The sequence below is a fragment of the Dicentrarchus labrax genome, unplaced genomic scaffold (assembly GCF_905237075.1).
Source record: "Dicentrarchus labrax unplaced genomic scaffold, dlabrax2021, whole genome shotgun sequence".
NCBI lineage: Eukaryota > Metazoa > Chordata > Actinopteri > Moronidae > Dicentrarchus > Dicentrarchus labrax.
The window spans coordinates 1599010-1621507 of NW_026136702.1; the positions used below are offsets into that span (position 1 = coordinate 1599010).

Consider the following 22498-nt stretch of genomic DNA (forward strand, 5'->3'; position numbering starts at 1 on the left):
GGAGAAGTAGGCGCCCGAAAAACGTACGGAAGAATAAAATATAATAAGCCCGAGGGAGAGTAGTATTGTGCTTGCTTATGCAAGGCACAATAATAAGCCCGAGGGATAATAGTATTGTGCTTGCTTATGCAAGGCACAATAATAAGCCCGAGGATAGTAGTATTGTGCTTGCTTATGCAAGGCACAATAATAAGTATGGGGAATAATAGTATTGTGCTTGCTTATGCAAGGCACAATAATAAGTATGGGGAATAATAGTATTGTGCTTGCTTATGCAAGGCACAATAACTAGAAAATTCCTAAAGCAATTTTGATTGTGCCTTGCTCTGGCCCGTGACACTGGCCCATACATTACTGACACTGCCGAGTAGTTTACAGTACAATGAGGGGAGACACCTGTGTTTAATTCGGCGTCCGCGTGATCCACTAACAACCACGTATTTTAATGATAAATCTTGTTTTTTCCATCTATTGCCACGGTCTTCCCACATCCCACTGAAATAGTGAGGCTGGTAACGAGTTGATGCGACAAAGTCGGCCAAAAAGTTGGTATTTATGTATTATATTGATGCCGAGTTAACAAGAAGACTGTTGAGATATGATGAGTTTTTTCTTGTGTTTCTACAGTTATGTGCTTTTATGTAAGCGCAAATAATTGTTAATATATGGTATTTCTTAAATGGAGTTTGGCATAATATTGTCCTGGGATAATGCAGGAAGGGTCATGGTTTAATTAAAATTGCTAAAGTAACTAAATAAGTAATAACCACAATGGTGGGAATAATAAGTATGTAGTTATAATAATAATCATAAAAATAACAACAATAATAAGTAATGCTATCAATAATATGAATAACAATATTTATATTAATAAATAATACATAATTAAGAAAGAAAACTATTCTTACTGTGCAGTCATAGGCAGTTACAACAGTCTGAGTGTCTTCTTCCTCACAAAATAAATCTATCTTGATGTTTTATTACATTAGTAAATCTGTATAACTTGTGTCAGGTGTAACAAGTTGAAATAGATGGCTAATTAAGAATTGCTGTGTCTTTTGTGACGTTTAATTAGCACAGTAATCCTTTGTCCTCTCTAGCTAGCGAGTGCTAGCACATTCATACCTTGTTCTGTCTAGCTAGCTTGCGCTAGAACATTAGTAGCTTGTCCTCTCTAGCAAGCAGAGCATATTAATTAATTAGCTAGCCTTCTAATACCTTCTTCTATCTTCTAATTCTTTTGCTAGCATTTTAATACCCTCTAATTCTCTTTAGGTAGCTAGCTAGAGCTAGCAAACATAAACACATTAACCAGAGCTAGCGCTTAGCTACGTGCTAATCGCTAGCTAACCGCTAATCGCTAGCTAAGCGCTAATCGCTAGCTAAGTGCTAGCTTTGGTTAATGTGTTTAATTGTATTATGCTCCTGAAGGAGTGCTAATGTAAATTAAGGAACAGCTCATAGTAGGGTAAAATATTTAAGGTGTACTGAACTTATTTTGTGTTAATATTAAAATCATTCAGCTTTAAATTGTTTGTTTGTTAGCCACCTGCTAATTATCTTTAGCTAGCCAGCTAGCGCTAGCTTATTAATAGCTTAAATGCTCCTCTGAAGCTAGCTGTGTGTGTGTGTGTGTGTGTGTGTGAGCAGGCTTTGGTTGTCATGGCAATCAGGGGAGCCCACAGCAGCTGCGCGCGCTCTCTCTCTGTCTCTAACTCCTCAGAGAGACAGAAACATTTAAAATGAATCCCCTCAAAAGCATGGCCAGGAACGACCGAAATGAAAACCGAAAAGACCGTGAGCGTCGTCATCTTGTTGACTATAGCACTGCCGAGTTTCAGTGGCTAAAGTTAAAAAATGTGACCTGGGGAGATTGAGAGAGAAGAGGTTCAACGAGCGTGTTTCAAGTTTCTCCTCTACATTTTAACATGGGAGTAGATGGGGCCGTGAGAGGGCGTTGCTGGCGCATCAGTGCGTTTCCCGCCAAAACTATTAGTCTGACAGCTTCAGCAGTAGTATCACTGCGACCCCAACGAATTTACCTACGTTTCTATCTATAAATTATTTCTGTAGAGTGAAATTTGTGGCCATGACAGCAGTTTACAAATTAATTTTTCGACAAATTTTTCTCTCTCCCCACACTCTAGCGATGATGTCACGCACTCTGGCAGTTTTTTTCAGTTGGAGGTTCTCGCAATACACACCCATTCATTTTTTGGACCGGTTTTTGGCGATTTATCGGCAAACCGTTTGGCGAAATTCTTAGAAAAGTCATAGCACTAATGTCCTCATCGAGCCGCACGTTTTGATACCTTTTTTGTGTATGTGCGACAAAAGCTGCGGGAGAAGAAGCGCGCCGAAAAACGTACGGAAGAAGAATAATAATATTAAGCCCGAGGAATAATAGTATTGTGCTTGCTTATGCAAGGCACAATAATTATCATCAGACACTAAAACAACAGGGTTGCATCCCCTTCAGGGATTGAACGGCTAATACAGGATCAAAGAAACTTGCAAAGGGCAATAAAAAAAAAAAAATAGGAAAACAGTGGCAGACAACTTCTTGCTCTGTGCACAGTGAACTACAAATAAATGCAGTTCCAGCTATTTTTGCCTGTAATATCCTAAAATGCCACAAGATGGCGCCAAAAAGCCACACCAAAATAACCTGTGATACCCTGCTTTGGTGTTCAGTTTGGACTACAGCAGGGACTAGGGGAGAGGGGGCAAGTAAAGAGCACTTAAATCAGGCCAGCATAGATAGATACTCAAAGATCATGACATTGTGTTAGCCTTAACATATTAGTTCATTCATTTTCAATTTAATTTTCACCTTTTCTAAAACAGGTCATGTGGCAACTTTTAAAACATTTACCAGTTAATTTGCTACTTTCTTTTATGTTTCGTAAAAAAAGTGAGTGAATTAATATATTAACACATTTAACATAACTGAGGTGGTAGAAGTACACACATTCTATACTCCAGAAGAAGTACAGACACGAATGTAAAAAGACTCCGGTAAAAGCAGAAATACTGATTCTTTACTTAAAGTTCAAAAGTACAAGTTCAAATAGTATTATTAACTGTTTTAAATTTGAATTTGTTTTTAAGATACATGTTTTCCTATAGAAGAAAAGTAATTATAATAATTTGTTTATTTCAAAACTTAAAATTGGACTTAAAATTTCCAGTGTTAAGTTTTGAAATACACCAATATATTTGTATATGCATTGGCACAACTGCTCAGAGGAAAGGTGTGTTTTACTCACCGATGACGTAGGACAGCAGCAGGTTCCAGCCAGTCACAAATGCCCACACCTCTCCTACGGTCACATAGCTGTAAAGGTAAGCTGAGCCTGTCTTGGGGACCCTGGCTCCAAACTCCGCATAACACAACCCTGCGAAGACCGAAGCCAAAGCTGCAACCAGGAAGGAGATAATGATGCTGGGGCCGGACACTTCTCTGGCCACCTCTCCTGACAGCACGTAGACGCCAGCTCCAAGCGTGCTGCCAACACCCAGACCCACCAGGTCCAAGGTGGTCAGGCATCGGCAGAAGTTGGACTCCTCGCCTTCTGGCTCCAGAGGCTTCTTTCGGGTCAGGGTCCGAATGAAACGTAACACTTTGGCACAAGTGATTCTGAAACCAGCAACTCTAGAACTATCAAAAGAAAAGTACAGAAATTAAAAGATTAATGCATGTAAAAACTGGTGTTAAAGAAATATTGTTTGTGAGCATCATTAAACTGTAAAACCTCACAACACATCTTAATATAAGAAGTACGTTACCAGAAATTACAGGTAATGTAATAGTTTGCTTTAGTGGAAGAAAACTGAAGCGTTTAAGTTAATTCAGATAAATTCTGTTAACATTTGTTTAGATATGTTTGCATTTAAGTGTAAAGCTAATATTGACTTCAGTTAATTGAATGGAAGTGGTACAATTAACTTAAGTTATTGTAAGAAATACTTCTACTCAAATACCTTTCATGCTTAAATTGTTGTTGAGTTAATAAACTTAAACTGTTTAAGGCGATCGGTGTCCTCTAACAGTTTAAGTTGAACTAACTCATCAGCTTTTACAGTATCTGACCTGTGTTAAAATGTCCCTCTGTGGTTAAACCTGGCTGAAATAACTCCTAATCTTAATTAACAACTCAGTAAACCACAATAAAATCAATCGTTATGATCTGAAGGGCCTCAGCATGCTGTTGAACAAAGCTCTGTCACAGATAAAGAAACCGTACCTGTTAGCTGTTTCCATGCCGGTGTGCTCAGACTGCCGTCAACATTTGGAAAAATTAAAAACTAGCTTGTGTGCTCTGCGGCTGCTGGTGTGAGATGGACAGAGAAAGACAAACAGAAGACAAACACTTGTTTCTTCTTCAGTCAGCAGATTGCCTCCAGCCCTGCTGCCTGCTGCCGGTGAACACCTGAAATCAGTTCAGGCAATCACTGTGCTCATAACAGGGTCCATCTACAACTGTCCTTAAAGACAATGTGAGGAGCAAATCTCTGAACTTTTTTTTGATTTTGTTGGTAAAATCAAGCAATGCTGCTGCTCTTGTTATTACAATATGCCTTTTTAAAAATTAATATTAAATGATCAACAAAAGTAATAATACTGCTAAAATGCACAATGTTAAACAATTTACATGACTTAATTAAATGAATACTGTAAGGTTTTGAAATTGTTCTTAAGCAAAAGATTCTGTGGACATTCAGTCTGACAGGTGATACAGCTGCAGCCATAAATACTGATGCTGTAGAAGAAGGTTTTCTCATTTGGCAGCTTCGCCTCCTGTGTCCTTGAATCTCTCTCACCTCCTTGCTGGGAGGATCTAAGACATGAGGAAAGGAAGCGAGTTAGGGAAACGAGGAGACGCATTAGCGTAATAAAAGAGCACCCTAGGAATTGAGACATCCTTCAAGATGGCGCACTGAGGATGATTTCTGGGTCACAGGCAGGTCAGAGAAAACGAGGAGGCACAAATTAGAGAAATGAGAAAGGCCAGATGAAAAGCACCCATACATACTGCCATTTCCTGTTAATCCTGTCAGAACAAAATACAGCCACCAAAATAAAGGCTAACTTCCTGTCTGTGTTGCAGTGTGCAGCAGCAGAATGCAACACACTTCAGTCCTATAAAGTCCAGAGAAGATGAGACAGAATCTCTTTCTGGAGGAATCTGTAGTTCCAGATGTTCCAGATGTGAAGCTGCTTTTACTCCCAAAGACAAAGATAGGAAATAAGTCCAAACTGTAACATTAGGGCAAAATGATCTCTACCTGTTGATATTTGGATGATTCCCAAACACTGAAAGCAGCCTGTAATCTGTTTCACTTCAACTGACAGGATGCACTTTATGTTTGTGACACCAGAGGGAGCCAAATCCTCCTCCATTAATGAGGAGCACTCCTCATTTAAAGGAGATCTCAGCTCCATTATTCAGTCATTCTTCTCCAGAGTAATCATCAGTGACTCATTCACATGTGACACATTTCTGTCTGTATGTGTCATTCATTTTACTGCTGGAAAGGAACCAAGTACATTTACTCAACTACTGCACTGTACTACAGTACTTGTACATTACTCTCTACTTGTACTGCACTACATCTCAGAGAGACATCTTCCACTACATTTATCTGACAGCTTTAGTTACTTTACAAATCAAAGTCTCCCACCCACACAGCTGTTTTCACCTACTGGCTGATATGAAGTTGAGTGGAGCTATGCTGGGAATTATGGGATGTCACCAAACTATCTGCACTAACTAGGTGAGTTGCCCTGCTCCCAGTAAGTGCAACAACAACAACAACAACAACAACAACAACTAAGTGGAGTGATGAATGTATTAATGGATGTATTTATTAAAGTTCTGGACAGGAAGTCTAACTCATATTGTCTTGGGGCCGCTGCTGGTATTGTCATCTCAATGGTGCCCGGTGTGAGGCATAATACGAGTAGGAGTACATAGTTACTGAGAGAGATAAAGCATGTGATTAGTTTATAGAATCTGATGCATTGTTACAGATTCAACCACCAACCGTATCTAGACGAGTTAAAATGATCTCTACCTAGACTACAATAACACTAACGTACTTGTTAAACATGAATGCATCAGCAGTAATAATCCAATAATATCATATATAGCAGTGTAACACTGACAGGGGACACTTTTATTAATTATTTGTACTTAACTTTTGATACTTTAGTGTTATTTTTAATGCAGGAATTTTACTTGGAGTCATCAGCAGGTTTCCTTCTTTAAAACTTTATTGAACAAGAACAACACAGACAGACAGAAATCATACAGCGTGGTGAAATCAGGACATGAATATTAAAGATTTTTTTTTATAAAGTAGATAAATTGAAGGAGCTGTTTGGCATTTGAACAAAGGTTTTAAGTTCAGTTTCAGACTCAAAGTTGAATATTTGTTCACACTCTAATATTTGAGTCATAAAAACACTTTCCCTCTAACTGTGGTTTCAAAAAGAAGATTTGAAAAACAAGCAGCCACATTTAATTGATGATTGATTGATGAGTTATCCCTACGTCTGCAGGCTGCACACATGATCCCAGCATCTTTTGCTCTTCTCTTCCTTCAGCCTCCTCTTCCTCATCTATTACAGTAAACACATCAGGTTGGTACAAACTAACATCAGCTGTGTGTGATCCTGTACAGACTGAACTATCTGGTCAGCAGTGAGAAAGTTTGTCTCTCCCTCCTACAGAGGACACAGAGACACTGAGGAACCAGACCTGAACCAGAACCTGAACCCGAACCCAGGATAAAGAGGTTCAATGAATGTGGTGCTGAAGGTGTGGAGGTGGATCAATGTGTCAGAGGAGACTGTGTAGAAGGACAGAGTGCCAGCAGGACAGTCCACATACACTGCTACTCTACCAGAGGAGGAGGAGGAGGAGGAGGAGGAGGAGATGGATGTTCTTTTCTTGTTGTGACAGACAGAGTAACGACCATCAGAGCACTCCACACACCAGGACTGATCATTCCACCCAAACGCGCAGTCTTCACTGTCTCCTCTCCTCCTGATTCCTCTGTAACTCACTGATATATAAACTCTTCCTCTCCACTCGACCTCCCAGTAACAGCGACCAGTCAGACCAGTTCTACACAGCAGCAGAGGACAGTAGTCAAATCTGTCTGGATGATCAGGATATGTCTGATACTCCATCACATATGTCATCTTCCTGTTGTTGTCAGACAGTTGGATCTTTCTGTGTACTGTGTTTGTGTCGACTGTGAGTTCACAGGAATCTGATGGAGAGAACAAGACACAATACAGCTGCAGTTATTGATCTATCATCTGATCATTGATTGACACTTTGATGATGACATCAGAGCTGTGAATGAGTGATGTCACAGTCTGAAAATGGTTGAATGTGTGCTGCTTTGTTTTCATGAATCAAATTACATCAGGTGACCTGTAGACAAGATGACTGCTTAGAACTATGTTCATAAAATAGCAGAAAAAAGGAACACCAAAAGAACATGACAGAAAACGGGTGTATGTATCTTTTAGGACCTTCGTTCAGAGCCCACTCTTACCATAATAATAATTCCGTATTCGCGAAAAGCTGCATTTTACCTGTTACGTTACTCCAGTCTTTGAGTCCTCTTTTTCTAACTTTTAACTATTATTCTCTTTTTGTTCATTCTTATCTTTTCACTGTAACTCTATGAAGTCCTGCCCTCTCTAACAATGTTGTTTGAGAGAGTTTTTGTGTTTTGTTTTCGTGTTTTAATACCACTTCCACCGGGACACGCTGCCTTTGTTTACTCCGCAGAACAGCTGATCGCACTGATGCAGGCCGGCACCTGGAGAAAACACACCGAGGATGCAGAGGAGGGAAGCAACGTCGGGGGAAGAGAGGAGGGTGGAGACGGGACAGGGGCTAATGGAGAAGGAGAAGATTTAAGCCGTGTCTCCCCTCTCTTGTTATAATAAATGTACGGTCTCTTAGCAAAAAAAATGGATGAGTTAACCCTTGCAGGACATAAAGTTTCTGTACTCGTGCTTGTCGTAAGGCAATAAACTCCAAAGAAAATCCAAGAAGGAAACGAGGCCAATGTAAAAAAGAAAAATGCTGTGATTTATTCTCAAAATATAATCCACTTTAAACAAAAATAAAAGTTTCCAAGCAAAATCCTGGGTATCCGGTCTGTCACCTCAAACTAATAAGAAAACAGAAACTAACAGAAAAAATTTGTTTCTTATGCCTAAATGACGGTTAAGCTACGGTCAGAAAATTGTTGCTCCCGTCCTGCTCCGATAACTTAATTACCAAGCCGCGATGCCAACAGGTGCCCACATGGCTAGTTTACTACAGTTCACTACAATAAGCTGTGCTTTACGGCAGTATCGGTTTGTAGTAGCAGGACAAAATAAGGGCAACAAAACCTTATTTACTGAATAGACATTAAATACATTAAGATGAAACAAAATATCAGTTATGATTCATCCTTATAAATTAAAGCAAAATAGATATTAACTCATTAGGCACAAAATGCAAACATAAGTGTGTTTGTTGACATTAGAACAGCTGTAGCCAGAACGGGAGCCGGGAGGAGAAGCGGCAGCCCGCTACACAGTGGAAACTGGCACCGCGTTCAGCGGTAGTTTAGTAATCCACGGTAGTACTGTTGTGTAGGAACCGTGACGTTTTGGCACAGCGAGTACCATGCAACACTAAATGTTTAAATCACAGCCCTACGTTGTATACGCCTCCCTGTAATTCACTCACTCATTAGGCTACTCTGCTCAGGCCGTGACTAGCAGAGACAACCATGTTGCTGCTGATCAGTGTGCTTGCAGCAGCAGGGCATTATAGTTCATTACTTGTGTTGTTGTTGTTGTTGTTGTTGTTGTTGTGAATGTACGGCAGGCTGTAGCCAACGATATATAGCGCAATTCATTACTTATGGGAAACGTTTCAAGAGCAATAGGCCCCGCCCATCAAGTGCAGTTGAATTCGCAAGCAAAACTTTTGAATTTGCAAGCAAAGAGGACGCAAAATGGTCGTATGTTTTTACTTACAAACATTAGTTTTGATTGAAGTTGAAGAAATATGTTCTCTCATATTTTTTTTTCAATTGCAACCTGTTCTGTTTTGATCTCAAAAAATTTTTTTGATTGCCACTTACTCTTTTTTGCTCTCAAATCTCTTTTTTGGTTTCAAATCTATTCTATTTGATTGAATAATAAAGGAACAAAATTCTCTCCATATAAAACCAGCATTTTTAAAATATCCAAGCACCCTGTATCATAGCTACATGTGTGACGTTTTTAACAAATCAATACTTTTGGAAATTGGTCCAAAATTCAGCGAATAATTCTACTTTGAGATTGAGGAGTTCCTCTTTCCTTCGTAGGTTGATGCACCGCTGCCCCTGCTAGCCCTGTTCCAAGATGGCCGCCCTGTAGGCACGCCGCTTTAATGGGTGGCAGCAGTCGATGCGGCGTCTATGTATATATGTCTATGATATCATCTACCGAGAGAGATCCTGCACGTCATCATCATTTTGTACATCCCTCCCTCTGCAAACCCAACATCTGCCTGCAGCATCATACAAACCACCATCTCCAAACTACAGACTCAACACCCCAGTGCCCTCATCATCATGTGGGGAGACTTTAATCACGTCAGAGTTCTGCCTTTTAAATACGTGAGCTGTCCTACCAGAGAGGAGAGGACCCTGGACCTGATGTATACTAACATTATGGATGCATACATCTCCTCTTCTCTCCCCCCTCTGGGCAGGTTAGATCACAACCTGGTTCACCTCAAACCCTGCTATGTACCTCTGGTAAAGAGGAAGCCTGCGGCCACTTTACACACTGAAAGTGTGATTTTAAACTATACTATATATATATATATATATATATATATATATATATATATATATATATATTCTTAATATATGTATGTCTATTACATATAGAGTATGTAACGAAAGTAATTCCCCCTGGGATTATATTAAAGTATGTCTGATTAAATAACTCAATGGTTCACGTTACCACGGTTTCATACTCGGTGGCTCATGTTACCACAGAGATCTGAAGTGCACATCTTCAACTCAAGCAAGGAAGCTTAAGATTTTCTTCATACACATTAACACCTTAAAACTGCAGGTAGTTACTGGTATGTTGTGTATGACCTTTAAGGTTTAAGTCATTACTAGGCTCTTTTTCTCATCTCATAATCGATATCTATATATGTATATGTATGTATAGGTATCTATAATGGGTCTTTATTTCTCAATGATGTATCCTAAGTTTCTACACAGTGGAGCCATGTAATTATTTAAACCCTTCTTTAAAAAGACAATCATAGAGGAGCAGTGACAAAAGTTTAAGCCAACTTTCTCATAGTCAGGTGTCTGTATTAGCAGACCCCCCACTCTCCATGGGGATAAAGGGCGGTAGTGGAAAGATATTTATGACGATGTAAATGTTTTTGATGTAATATCACCCTACCCTATATAACACCTATATTACACAATTAAAATGAGTCAAATTAAAAACACACTTACACTTCCTCAGACCTGGTCTCAACCATCGGAGTCCAACAGGCTCCACCCTGAAAGGAGGAGGGGGGTCAGACTAGTACATCCTCTTTCAGCATGAAAACATGGACATTACATCACTGTCATACACAGAGGTTATTCTCTACAAATGGACTTACATCTTCACATGAAGCACTTATTATTCATCAGCTGATATTCTTTTAGTTCAGTGGAGCCTTTTTTGCTACAGCTCATTAGTTTCACTTATTGATGATGTATTATTATCAGCATTATATTGACAAATCATCATAAAGTTCAGACTCTTCCTCTACTAGTCAGTCAGTAAATGTTGGATGTACAAAGTGTCTGACTTTGATACTGCTGATTATATCTCTGTGTTGGAACATCCTGGCTGTTCCTTTCTTCATACCTGAGAGTGTCCAGTCTCCAGTTTGGATCCTCCAGTCCAGCAGACAGTATCTTCACTCCTGAGTCTCCTGGATGATTGTAGCTCAGGTCCAGCTCTCTCAGATGGGAGGGGTTGGAGCTCAGAGCTGAGGCCAGAGAAGCACAGCCTTCCTCAGTGATCAGACAGCCTGACAGCCTGCAAATACACAGAATGCATTACATAATAAACATGTTCATGGAAAAAGACTGAAACTAAATAAACAAAACAGGTGTCCAATCCAACAAGCAGAGACAATGTTATGGAGGTTATGATTTGTTCCACTGAAGCAATGTGGTGTCATTTTTCTACTATATAATAACAGCTTCAGAATAATTTTGATGTTACGCTGACTTGAACCAGGATGAATGCTTCCTCTGTACGCCTGTTCTTGCGCAGTGTAATATTGTTTTTGTGTCTCGTTATGGCACAATTCACATCAACAAATACCAAATCTTACATAGTGTTGCCTTCATGTGAATCAATATATATGTGGTAATCAGTTGAACACATTGATGGATCCTGACCTGAGAGTTTCCAGTGTACAGTGTGGACTCTCCAGTCCAGCAGACAGAAGCTTCACACCTGAATCCTGCAGGTTGTTGTTACTCAGGTCCAGCTCTCTCAGACTAGAGGACTGGGAGCTGAGAACTGAGGACAGAACTTCACAGCTTCTCTCTGAGAGGTTACAGTCACTCAGTCTGAAAAGACAATAATAAAGAAAAAACAAGCAGTTAATTGAAAAGTATTTAAGTAATAAAAAAGAAATCCAACTCTCTCTGTACTTACAGAGCTTTGTTGGAGGCTTTGACCACTGGCAGCAGCCTCAGAAGAGCATCCTCTGAAGCAGAGTATTTCTTCAGGTCAAACACGTCCAGATCTTTTTCTGATGACAGTAAGATGAAGACCAGAGCTGACCACTGAGCAGGAGACAGTTTATCTGTGGAGAGACTTCCTGAACTCAGGTACTGTTGGATCTGATCCACTAGAGAATGATCATTCAGTTCATTCAGACAGTGGAACAAATTGATGCTTTTCTCTGCAGAGGGAGTCTCTTCAATCTTCTTCTTGATGTACTGGACTGTTTCCTGATTGGTCTGTGAGCTACTTCCTGTCTGTGTCAGCAGACCTCGTAGGAGATTCTGATTGGTGTGCATTGAAAGACCCAAGAGGAAGCGGAGAAACAGGTCCAGGTGTCCATGTGGACTCTGTAAGGCTGTGTCCACAGCACACTGGTGGAAATGTTTTGGTTTCTGTTTGTGTTTAAATAATTTAGACTTCAGGGATGTTGTTTGTTGTTCTGCCAGCAGATTGACTCCAGAGTTGATGAATGTCAGATGGACATGAAGAGCAGCCAGAAACTCCTGAACACTCAAGCGGACGAAGCAGAAGATCTTGTCCTGGTACAGTCCTCTCTCCTCTTTAAAGATCTGTGTGAACACTCCTGAGTACACTGAGGCTGCTCTGATATCGATGCCACACTCTGTCAGGTCTGATTCATAGAAGATCAGGTTGCCTTTCTGCAGCTGCTTAAAAGCCAGTTTTCCCAGAGACTCAATCATCTTCCTGCTCTCTGGAATCCAGTGTGGATCTGTCTCAGCTCCTCCATCATACTTGACATTCTTGACTTTGGACTGAACCACCAAGAAGTGGATGTACATCTCAGTCAGGGTCTTGGGCAGCTCTCCTCCCTCTCTGGTCTTCAACACATCCTCCAGAACTGTAGCAGTGATCCAGCAGAAGACTGGGATGTGGCACATGATGTGGACGCTTCGTGATGTTTTGATGTGGGAGATGATTCTGCTGGCCTGCTCCTCATCTCTGAACCTCTTCCTGAAGTACTCCTCCTTCTGTGGATCAGTGAACCCCCTGACCTCTGTCACCATGTCAACACACTCAGGAGGGATCTGACTGGCTGCTGCAGGTCGTGTGGTTATCCAGAGGTGAGCAGAGGGAAGCAGTTTCCCCCTGATGAGGTTTGTCAGCAGCACATCCACTGAGCTGGACTCTGTAACATCAGTCAGGATCTCAGTGTTGTGGAAGTCCAGAGGAATTCGACACTCATCCAGACCGTCAAAGATGAACACAACCTGGAACTCTTCAAACCTGTAGATTCCTGCTTCTTTGGTTTCAGTAAAGAAGTGATGAACAAGTTCCACCAAGCTGTACTTTTTGTCTTTCAGCACATTCAGCTCTCTGAAAGTGAATGGAAACGTGAACTGTATGTCCTGGTTGGCTTTGCCTTCAGCCCAGTCCAGAGTGAACTTCTGTGTTAACACTGTTTTCCCAATGCCAGCCACTCCCTTTGTCATCATTGTTCTGATTGGCTGATCTCTTCCAGGTGAGGCTTTAAAGATGTCTTCCTGTCTGATTGTTGGTTCTGGTCTGTCTGGTTTCCTAGATGCTGTTTCAATCTGTCTGACCTCATGTTCATCATTGACCTCTGCAGTCCCTCCCTCTGTGATGTAGATCTCTGTGTAGATCTGGTTCAGAAGGGTTGGGTTTCCTGCTTTAGCAATCCCCTCAAACACACACTGGAACTTCTTCTTCAGGTTAGATTTAAATTCATGCTGACAAACTCCAGACTGACTTCCTGAGCAAACACAAATAAGGACAATTCCTGAGTCAAGGAAATATTTCAGCATTTAATTCCACTTAAAGAATGAGTATGTGAATATATTTTGGTCCATCTCTTGAGACATCAGTAAATGTCTCATTTATCCAGCGTGTTAAATCTTTAGAGAAATCCTCTTACTGCTCTGCAGACGGTCAGCCAGCTCCTCCTGCTTCATTCTCCTCAGGAAGTGCACTGTGATCTTCAGAAATGCCTCTCTACTTCTCCTCCTCTGCTCTTCATCCTCACCGTCAAACACTTCCTCATCCTCCCTCTGACTCTCTAAGCATTCTGGGTAATCTGAGCTCAGAACCTTCTGGATCTTCTTCAGCTCGTTCTTTACAAAAGTCACAATGTTGTCCTCCAGCAGCTGGAACAGAATATTATATGAATGACTCAATCAAAGTCAAATCATGGAATCAAACATCAGATCCATGTTGGACAGACTGACAATCCACTGGTCTAAAAAGTGCAGCATGGAGATTATTGTGAACTCAATAGATGTAAAAGTAGTTGTTGTAAATGTACAGACCATAAATATGGAGTCCAGGTTTGTTGGGTGAGACTGACCACTGGGAACCTCTGAGCTCTCCTGGTCCACTCTGTGGAGGAACCAAGAATTAGCTCACATTATGTCTGTCCACACAGAGACAAAACCTGCCAGTGACTGAATACACCGACTGTACACAATGTATTTGTATCCAGGGAGATTTGTTTAGGATTTCTATGAAGTCAGTGTTTGATTTAGACATATTAAAATGTATTTATTAAAGCTGTATTTAGTGCAGTGTGCAGCATAGGTGTGAAATGATGCTGTTGACTGACCATATTGGTCCATTTAGGATAAAAGAGGAACAGACGTGGTGATCAGACACATACCATTACCGTCCATTAAAAGAAAGACATTTAAAACAATTAAAAATAGAGATTTCATAACTGAGAGTCTGATCTGATTTTCATCATCAGTTTGAAATCCTCACCTTTGATCAACAGAGTGGCGGCCATCTTTGAAGTGTATAAGACGACCCTTAGAGCGGTCACTCTTCATGGACACACAGCTGGGTTCAGGTTTTTTCCTCCTGATAGAAAAACAGGATAAATTCTGCACTGCACCCACAACACACTGAGACTAAATCTGCCAGTGACTGAATACACCGACTGTACACAGTGTATTTGTATCCAGGGAGTTCTTGGTTAGGATTTCTATAAAGTCAGTGTTTGATTTAGAAATGTTTCAGTGTATATTTTAAAGCTGTATTCAGTGCAGTGTGCAGCATAGGCAGGGAAATTATGAGATATTTTAAAACATTTAAAAATAGAGATTTCATAACTGAGAGTCTGATCATTTTATTTTCATGATTGAAATTTGAAATCCTCACCTTTGATCAACAGAATGGCGGCCATCTTTGAAGTGTATAAGACGACCCTTAGAGCGATCACTCTTCATGGACACACAGCTGGGTTCAGGTTCAGGACAGTCTGGTCTCTGATGGATCCTGATAGAAAGAAATTCATTAAAGCTCACATATTCAGAAACATTCTCACTGAATCAAAGACTTTGTGAAATGATGTATAACTTGAAATGTTTGAATACAGGGCTGGACAATAAGAACAATGTCTTCAATTACTGACATTATGGACGTGTTACTGAACACAATTTACTGATGTCACACACTTCAACACACTGTCTGAATTCCATATAATTAAAGTGAGAGCAGCTACAACATCTAACCAGCGAGCAATCAGCTCCCAGTCCAGTCCAGAAGAGCAGAATGTGAAACTGGTCAGACTGGAATGAATCAGGACAAACATCAGCAGTGAGCAACATGAGGAAGGAAATCTGCTCTGATTGATTCAAACACATGTTACTGTTACATTTCTCATTATGAAGCTGAATGTTTCTGCTGATACTGATTGGTCCGTGTATGTTTTGGTCATTGGATTTTCCTTTCAGAAACGGATATTAAAAAACAGAAAACAAGTGGTTATTTGATTTTCGTTTTAAAATACAAAAATTAAAATTGAAATACAAGGCGTTTTTCTTTTTCATGGTCAGAAAGGGATGAGCGAAATTAAAAAAATGATTCGATTTTCATTTTCTATTTCATATAACAAAAAATAAAATCACTAGAAAACAGAAACAGAAAAAAGGCCTGTTTTTTCATATTCTGAGACCGGATGTTGTCATTTACAGGACGGTGCTGTGTAGAAGAAACAGTAGGCTAGTAGACTGCGGTCAATCCAGCCGTGAGTCCGATCTCCGTGGTCAAATCAGCCGCACTTGGCTATGGATGGTATATTTGACTTCTACACATCTAAGACTACAAATATACTTAATATCAAGCATTTTTACTGTACCAATTTGGAGAAATTGAAGAATAAAAGTCCCATATTTATACTTCCAGATTCCATATTTTCTTATATTTGAGCTACTGTAAAAACATATTGCTCAATATTTCCAGGCTATGGGTGAAGCATTTTCATTATACTTCAATAATGCTGCAGTAATCATGACAAAATTTCACACAAATGTTTAATAACATCTTGATAATATAAACACTAAACACTAAACACAAAATCCTACACAATTCTAATTTGTTTACTTTTCACACAAAATGCAATGCCAGTCCACATTCTTCTTATTTTGCTGCTCTGCTGTGTCCATTTGTAGGTAAAAGGGAAAAATAATTAGTTTTAACTTCAAAACACCATTGTACCTACTGTCTCTTCCTCACATATTATTTTTTATATTATTCAGTGTGACAGCTGTTGCAGGTGGTTCCACAAACAGTTTACATTTTTACAGTAGCTCAAATATAAGAAAATATGGAATCTGGAAGTATAAATATGGGACTTTTATTCTTCAATTTCTCCACATTGATACAGTAAAAATGCTTGATATTAAGAATACTTGTAGTCTTAGATTTGTAGAAGTCAAATATACCATCCATAGCCAGGAATTATTGAGCAAAGTGTTTTTACAGTAGCTCAAATATATGAAAATATGCCACATGGAGGTATAAATATGGGACTTTTATTGTTGAATTTCTCCAAATTGGTACAATAAAAATGCTTGATATTAAGTATGTTTGTAGTCTCATATGTGTAAAAGTCAAATATACCATCAGTAGCCAGGAAACACTGAGCAATATGTTTTTACAGTACCTCAAATATGGTCAAATATGCAATCTCTGGAGGCATAAATATGAGACTTTTATTTTGGCATTTCTCCACACTGGTGCAGTAAAGATACTTGATATAAAGTGTTTTTTTATTCATCAGGGGCACAACACTTTATTGTAACATATTTTAATTATAGCTTACTGTTCTAAATACCTTTATTTTGAAAACCGGAAGTAAATACGCTGTTTCTCCGCATTTACCATAATGCTGAGAATAATTGTACACTAAATTTAAGTGCGGCTGATTTGACCACGGAGGTCGGACTCACGGCTGGATTGACCGCAGTCTACTAGCCTACTGTTTCTTCTACACAGCACCGTCCTGTTAATGACAACATCCGGTCTCAGAATATGAAAAAACAGGCCTTTTTTCCGTTTCTGTTTTCTAGTGATTTTATTTTTTGTTATATGAAATAGAAAATGAAAATCGAATAATTTTTTAAATTTCGCTCATCCCTTTTTGACCACGAAAAAGAAAAACGCCTTGTATTTCAATTTTAATTTTTGTATTTTAAAACGAAAATCAAATAACCACTCGTTTTCTGTTTTTTAATACCCGTTTCTGAAAGGAAAATCCAATGACCAAAACATACACGGACCATACAGGGACCCTGATTTGAGATCAGATTGTCCAGCCCTGTTTGAATACTGACAACTACGTACTTTTGCTGTGATAAATGTCTTTGTTTCAAATGGAGAATCAAAGCCTTTGTGACATGGAGAAGAGTCATGGACAGTTAGAGATCCTCATCTCACCTCTGAGCTTTGGTCCTTGTGTCATGTTCCCCACACAGAGTGCTTTTAGAGGGAGGGACTCCCTCCTCTCTGTCCTCACACTGATTCATAGCAGAGCCCACACCTTCACACAGACACAGCAACCTGCTGGGAGAGATCACACATAAATATTTATTTATTTATTTCATCAGTCATACTATGGGTTGCCGTTTGTAAAGCGGCTCACGCTGAAAATAACAGCAACATTTTGTCACATTTAGCTTCAAACAATGTTTAAAAAGCTGGTATGAATTTTTGAGGGTCACTTTTTTGCAAATTTACAACAATGTTTGTCAACTTAGAGATATTTTAAATCGTTAAATCCAAATATTAAATGTTACACCTAAATGTTAAATGTTAAATCTAAATGTCGCATTTAGATTCAAATTCAAACTCAAATTGGCATTAAAGGAACCGCACTAAGCTGGTTTAAGTCATATTTATCAGATCGCTCGCAGTTTATACATGTTAACGATGAATCTTCAATAAATACTACAGTTAGTCATGGAGTTCCACAAGGTTCTGTACTTGGACCAATACTATTTACTTTATATATGCTCCCTTTAGGCAACATTATTAGGAATCACTCCATTAACTTTCACTGTTATGCAGATGATACGCAGTTATATCTATCAATCAAACCCAATGAAATTAATCAATTATCTAAATTACAAACATGTCTTACGGACATAAAATCCTGGATGACCTGCAATTTTCTGATGTTAAACTCAGAAAAAAACGAAATTCTTGTTCTTGGCCCCAAAAACCTTAGAGACTCATTGTCTAAAGATATAGTCACTCTAGATGGCATTAACTTGGCCTCTAGCACCACTGTCAGGAATCTTGGAGTTATCTTTGATCAGGATTTGTCTTTTAACTCCCACATAAAGCAGACCAGATGCAGAAAAACTAATCCATGCATTTGTTACTTCTAGGCTGGATTACTGCAACTCTTTATTATCAGGTTGCCCCAATAAGTCCATTAAAACGCTCCAATTAATTCAGAATGCCGCAGCACGAGTACTGACAGGAACTAGAAAAAGAGATCACATCTCTCCTGTACTAGCTTCTCTGCATTGGCTCCCTGTAAAATGTAGAATTGAATTTAAAATCCTCCTCCTCACCTATAAAGCTCTTCATGGTCAGGCCCCTTCATATCTTAAAGAGCTCATAGTACCCTATTACCCCACTAGAACACTACGTTCTCTGAATGCTGGGCTACTTGTGGTTCCTATAGTCTCTAAAAGTAGAACAGGAGCCAGAGCCTTCAGTTACCAAGCTCCTCTCCTGTGGAACCAGCTTCCAGTTGTGGTTCGGGAGGCAGACACCATCACCACATTGAAGAGTAGGCTTAAGACATTCCTCTTTGATAAAGCTTATAGTTAGGGCTGGATCAGGTGAGTCCTGAACCATCCCTTAGTTATGCTGCTATAGGCCTAGACTATCGGGGGATTTCCCATGGTGCACTGAGCTCCTCCCTTCCTCTCTCTTTATGCACTCATTCATGTCCCATTAATGCATGTTACTAACTCCACTTCTTCCCCGGAGTTCTTGTGCTTTCTCGTCTCGCAGGTTCTCATGGATCCTGGTGGAGCCTCCTGCCATGGTCCTGCTTGACTGCCATTGCCAATACTGTTGTTGCTGTGCACCTGTCTGTCTGTCTGTCTCTCGCTCTCTCTCTCTCTGCCTCTCTCTCTCTCTCGCTCTCTCTCTCTCTCTCTCTCACCCCAACTGGTCGAGACAGACGACCACCCACCTAGAGCCGGAGGATCTGTCCTAGGTTTCTGCCTTTTAACAGGCAGTTTTTCCTTGCCCTTGTCGCCAAGTGCTTGCTCATGGTGGTACTGTTTGGTCTCTGTAATTAATGTTAAAGAGTTCGGTCTAGACCTGCTCTATTTGAAAAGTGTCCTGAGATAACTTCTGTTATGAATTGGCGCTATACAAATAAAATTGAATTGAATTGAATTAAATGTTAAATGTTAAATGTTAAATCTAAATGTTAAATGTTAAATCTAAATCTAAATCTAAATGTTAAATCTAAATGTTAAATGTTAAATCTAAATGTTAAATGTTAAATCTAAATCTAAATCTAAATGTTAAATCTAAATGTTAAATGTTAAATCTAAATGTTTAGAGTGAAACTAAATATTTAACTAATATGCAAATTCAAAATGCCGGTAACCGGAAGAACCAAAATAAAAGCTCGAGGAGGTCAGTGTGTGTTTATAGTGACAAATAACGAATAAAAACCATCTCACCCGGGAAATGGACTCTTGGACATGGATGATCGTGATAATAACTACCTAAAATAATAAACATGTTTGGAGAAACTGTATTTGAAGAGTACTTAAAGTTTTTAGTGTCACTTATGAAGGGTGCGGGACTTATTGCATATTAGTTAAATATTTAGTTTCACTCGAAACATTTAGATTTAACATTTAACATTTAGATTTAGATTTAGATTTAGATTTAGCATTTAGATTTAACATTTAAAATGTAGGTGTAACATTTAATATTTGGATTTAACGATTTAAAATATCTCTAAGTTGACAAATATTGTTGTAAATTTGCAAAAAAGTGACCCTCAAAAATTCATACTAGTTTTTTTAAACATTGTTTGAAGCTAAATGTGACAAAATGTTGCTGTTATTTTCAGCGTGAGCCGCTTTACAAACGGCACCCCATATCCTCCCCAGTAAAATCCTCCCCATCAGTCCACTGTATGGCCTTATGGGGAGGATATTACTGCTCTGCTATATTCAAATATAAAGCATATTGTAGTATCTGACTTTGACGGTTGGAGGGCAGTGAATAGTCAGTTTAACTATTGTACTCTTCCTACTCTCCTGAAACCAGCAGCTGGCAGTAACCATAGACCTGAAAACTGGTTTTCCTGCATTCAACAACTGATGACAAGATAACAAACCTTTAATTGGAGCAGAGAGAAGGGCTTGGTTTTTGGCACAACTTCAGTTTTGACTCAAAGCACACAAAAACAAATCTTCAAAATGACTTCTCTCATGAGCAGGAGCTCAGCTTCCCTGTAACACACAACAGTCTGAGAGAAACCTAAAACAGAACAAATGGATCAGACAGTTGAATAATAAGAGGTCAACTGCAACCTGCTGATTAATGGGCACTGTTAAACAGTAGGTAGTTAAAATTGGTAAAAAAAAAATCTGGCAAGTACAGTGAAAAATATTCAGCTACAATAAAATAACAGATTCTTAATTTAAGTACAACATTTCATTATTAGAAAAGGTGCAGAAAACAAAGAGAATGCTGCATAAACACTTTTGAACTTCATAATGTGAACGCCTCCTCTCTCACTCTAATTTATCTCCAACATTTGTCTGTCAAATATAGATTTCTGGAGGTAAAACAAAGATGATGCCTTCAGTTCACCTCCACTTAACCCTTTTTTTCTGCCACATTAACAATATGTCATCCTATACACCATCAGCCATAACATTCTGACAAGCTTTCAGACCTTTTGTACACCCTTTGATCCCTGCTGGGTCCTGCTGCTGGACCCCCTTCTGATCACTTCAATAAACTTCTACTACTTCTAACATCAATAAAAGTCCTGACTGTTGTGGAACACATCAGACCCCAGATCAAACTGAACTCATCTTCCTCATCACATAGTCAACATCCAAAGAGAGCTCAACCTTTTTGAAAGCAGCAAAGACTTTAAACAATCACATATTCACCATCAATGTAAACAGAAACCATTTCTACCAATCAGAGCTCCACTTACTGAGCTTTAAGCCATGAACTACATCAGTGCGCAGCTCTCTTCTGTCCTTCAGCAGCTCTGTGTAGAAAAGGAGCTTCGTACTTTAGATGAAGTGAAGATACGTCACTGCTCCTCCTTTATTAGAGTGTCTCTCTCTCTGTGTGTGTTTGAATGTGTGTGTGTGTGTGTGTGTGTGTGTGTTTGTATGTGTGAGTGTAATTGTGTAAGCGGTCTAACTGGTTGGACTGAGTTTCAGTCTGAGCTGCATTCAAAACATATTAAATAAACGTAGAGAGTTGGTTTGACATCAGACTGGATCAAGCAGAAACCAGAGTCTGACTTCCTGCCCAGAACTTCAATAATATAGTTGACAATGTAAAAACAAGTAGTTGAGTAAATGTAATGTAAGGCGCCCTGAATGACATTTGCCAATTGGATGCTTGAAGGGAATAAGCTGAGCTATCAGCTGATGTGTGTTGATGATCAGTTGCGATCAGCTGATGTAGCTGGAATTGAGAACTGAGCTTGACTTTGAGGCCTGCCTGAACTAATGTTGTGCTTAAATTCTGATTCTGATTCTGATTGCTGTTACGTAGCGTACAGTTGATTTATTGCTGCATGTTGGATGAAAACTGCTACTGCTGTAGACTGGAAATGTGCCACAAAACCAAAACTCTGAGTAATAGCCAGAAGGACACTAATAGGCTTTATATGGCACGTTTGTGTCCGTCAGCAAAAAAATCACATTTCAATCTTCACTCAAACATATTAAATAAAGTTTATCCTAATAATATCATTAGTGTTACTACTATATCCAATAGAAAGTACAGACCTTTGATCTGTATCTACATCATTTACATCCGCCCTGTATCTATAACTCTTCCCTCTACCTTGTATCTACAGCACTGACTTTTTTCCTGTATCTGTCCTGACCTCTGTAACTTGGTAGTATTCTTATGTGGACTCTGCAAGACAATTGGTGTCAAATTATTGGCCTTCACTAAGACTTATAAAATAAAGTTAATACTAATATCATTGTTATTAATAATACCATTATGGTTATTGTTATATTAATTAAATAGACAGACAGTCCTTTGACCTGCAGCACTGACTTATGTCCTGTATCTTGTCCTTTGTAACTCACTATTATCGTCAAATGGACTGAATCAAATCAGATCTGACATGCAGAAGCCAAGAGAGCACATTTCTGGAAG

General features: G+C 39.2%; 2 protein-coding genes across 2 annotated transcripts in view; both read right to left on the reverse strand.

Moving 5' to 3' along the window:
- Positions 1-3261: 3261 nt before the first annotated feature.
- Positions 3262-4347, reverse strand: LOC127379448 (cationic amino acid transporter 2-like). The gene is made up of 2 exons (XM_051429054.1): positions 4248-4347; positions 3262-3661 (listed from the first exon to the last, which is right to left on the reverse strand). The coding sequence occupies exons 1-2, from the start codon at positions 4262-4264 to the stop codon at positions 3262-3264; spliced, it is 417 nt and encodes a 138-aa protein (XP_051285014.1). The 5' UTR covers positions 4265-4347.
- Positions 4348-6259: 1912 nt separating this feature from the next.
- Positions 6260-22498, reverse strand: part of LOC127373978 (uncharacterized) — a 423284-nt gene continuing 407045 nt past the window's right edge. The window contains exons 40-43 of the mRNA XM_051418866.1: positions 11503-11660; positions 10961-11134; positions 10558-10604; positions 6260-7281 (exon numbers count right to left, since the gene is read on the reverse strand). Of these exons, the coding sequence (XP_051274826.1) occupies positions 6731-7281; positions 10558-10604; positions 10961-11134; positions 11503-11660 (930 nt within the window). The 3' untranslated portion in view covers positions 6260-6730. The remainder of the gene's footprint in view (positions 7282-10557; positions 10605-10960; positions 11135-11502; positions 11661-22498) is intronic.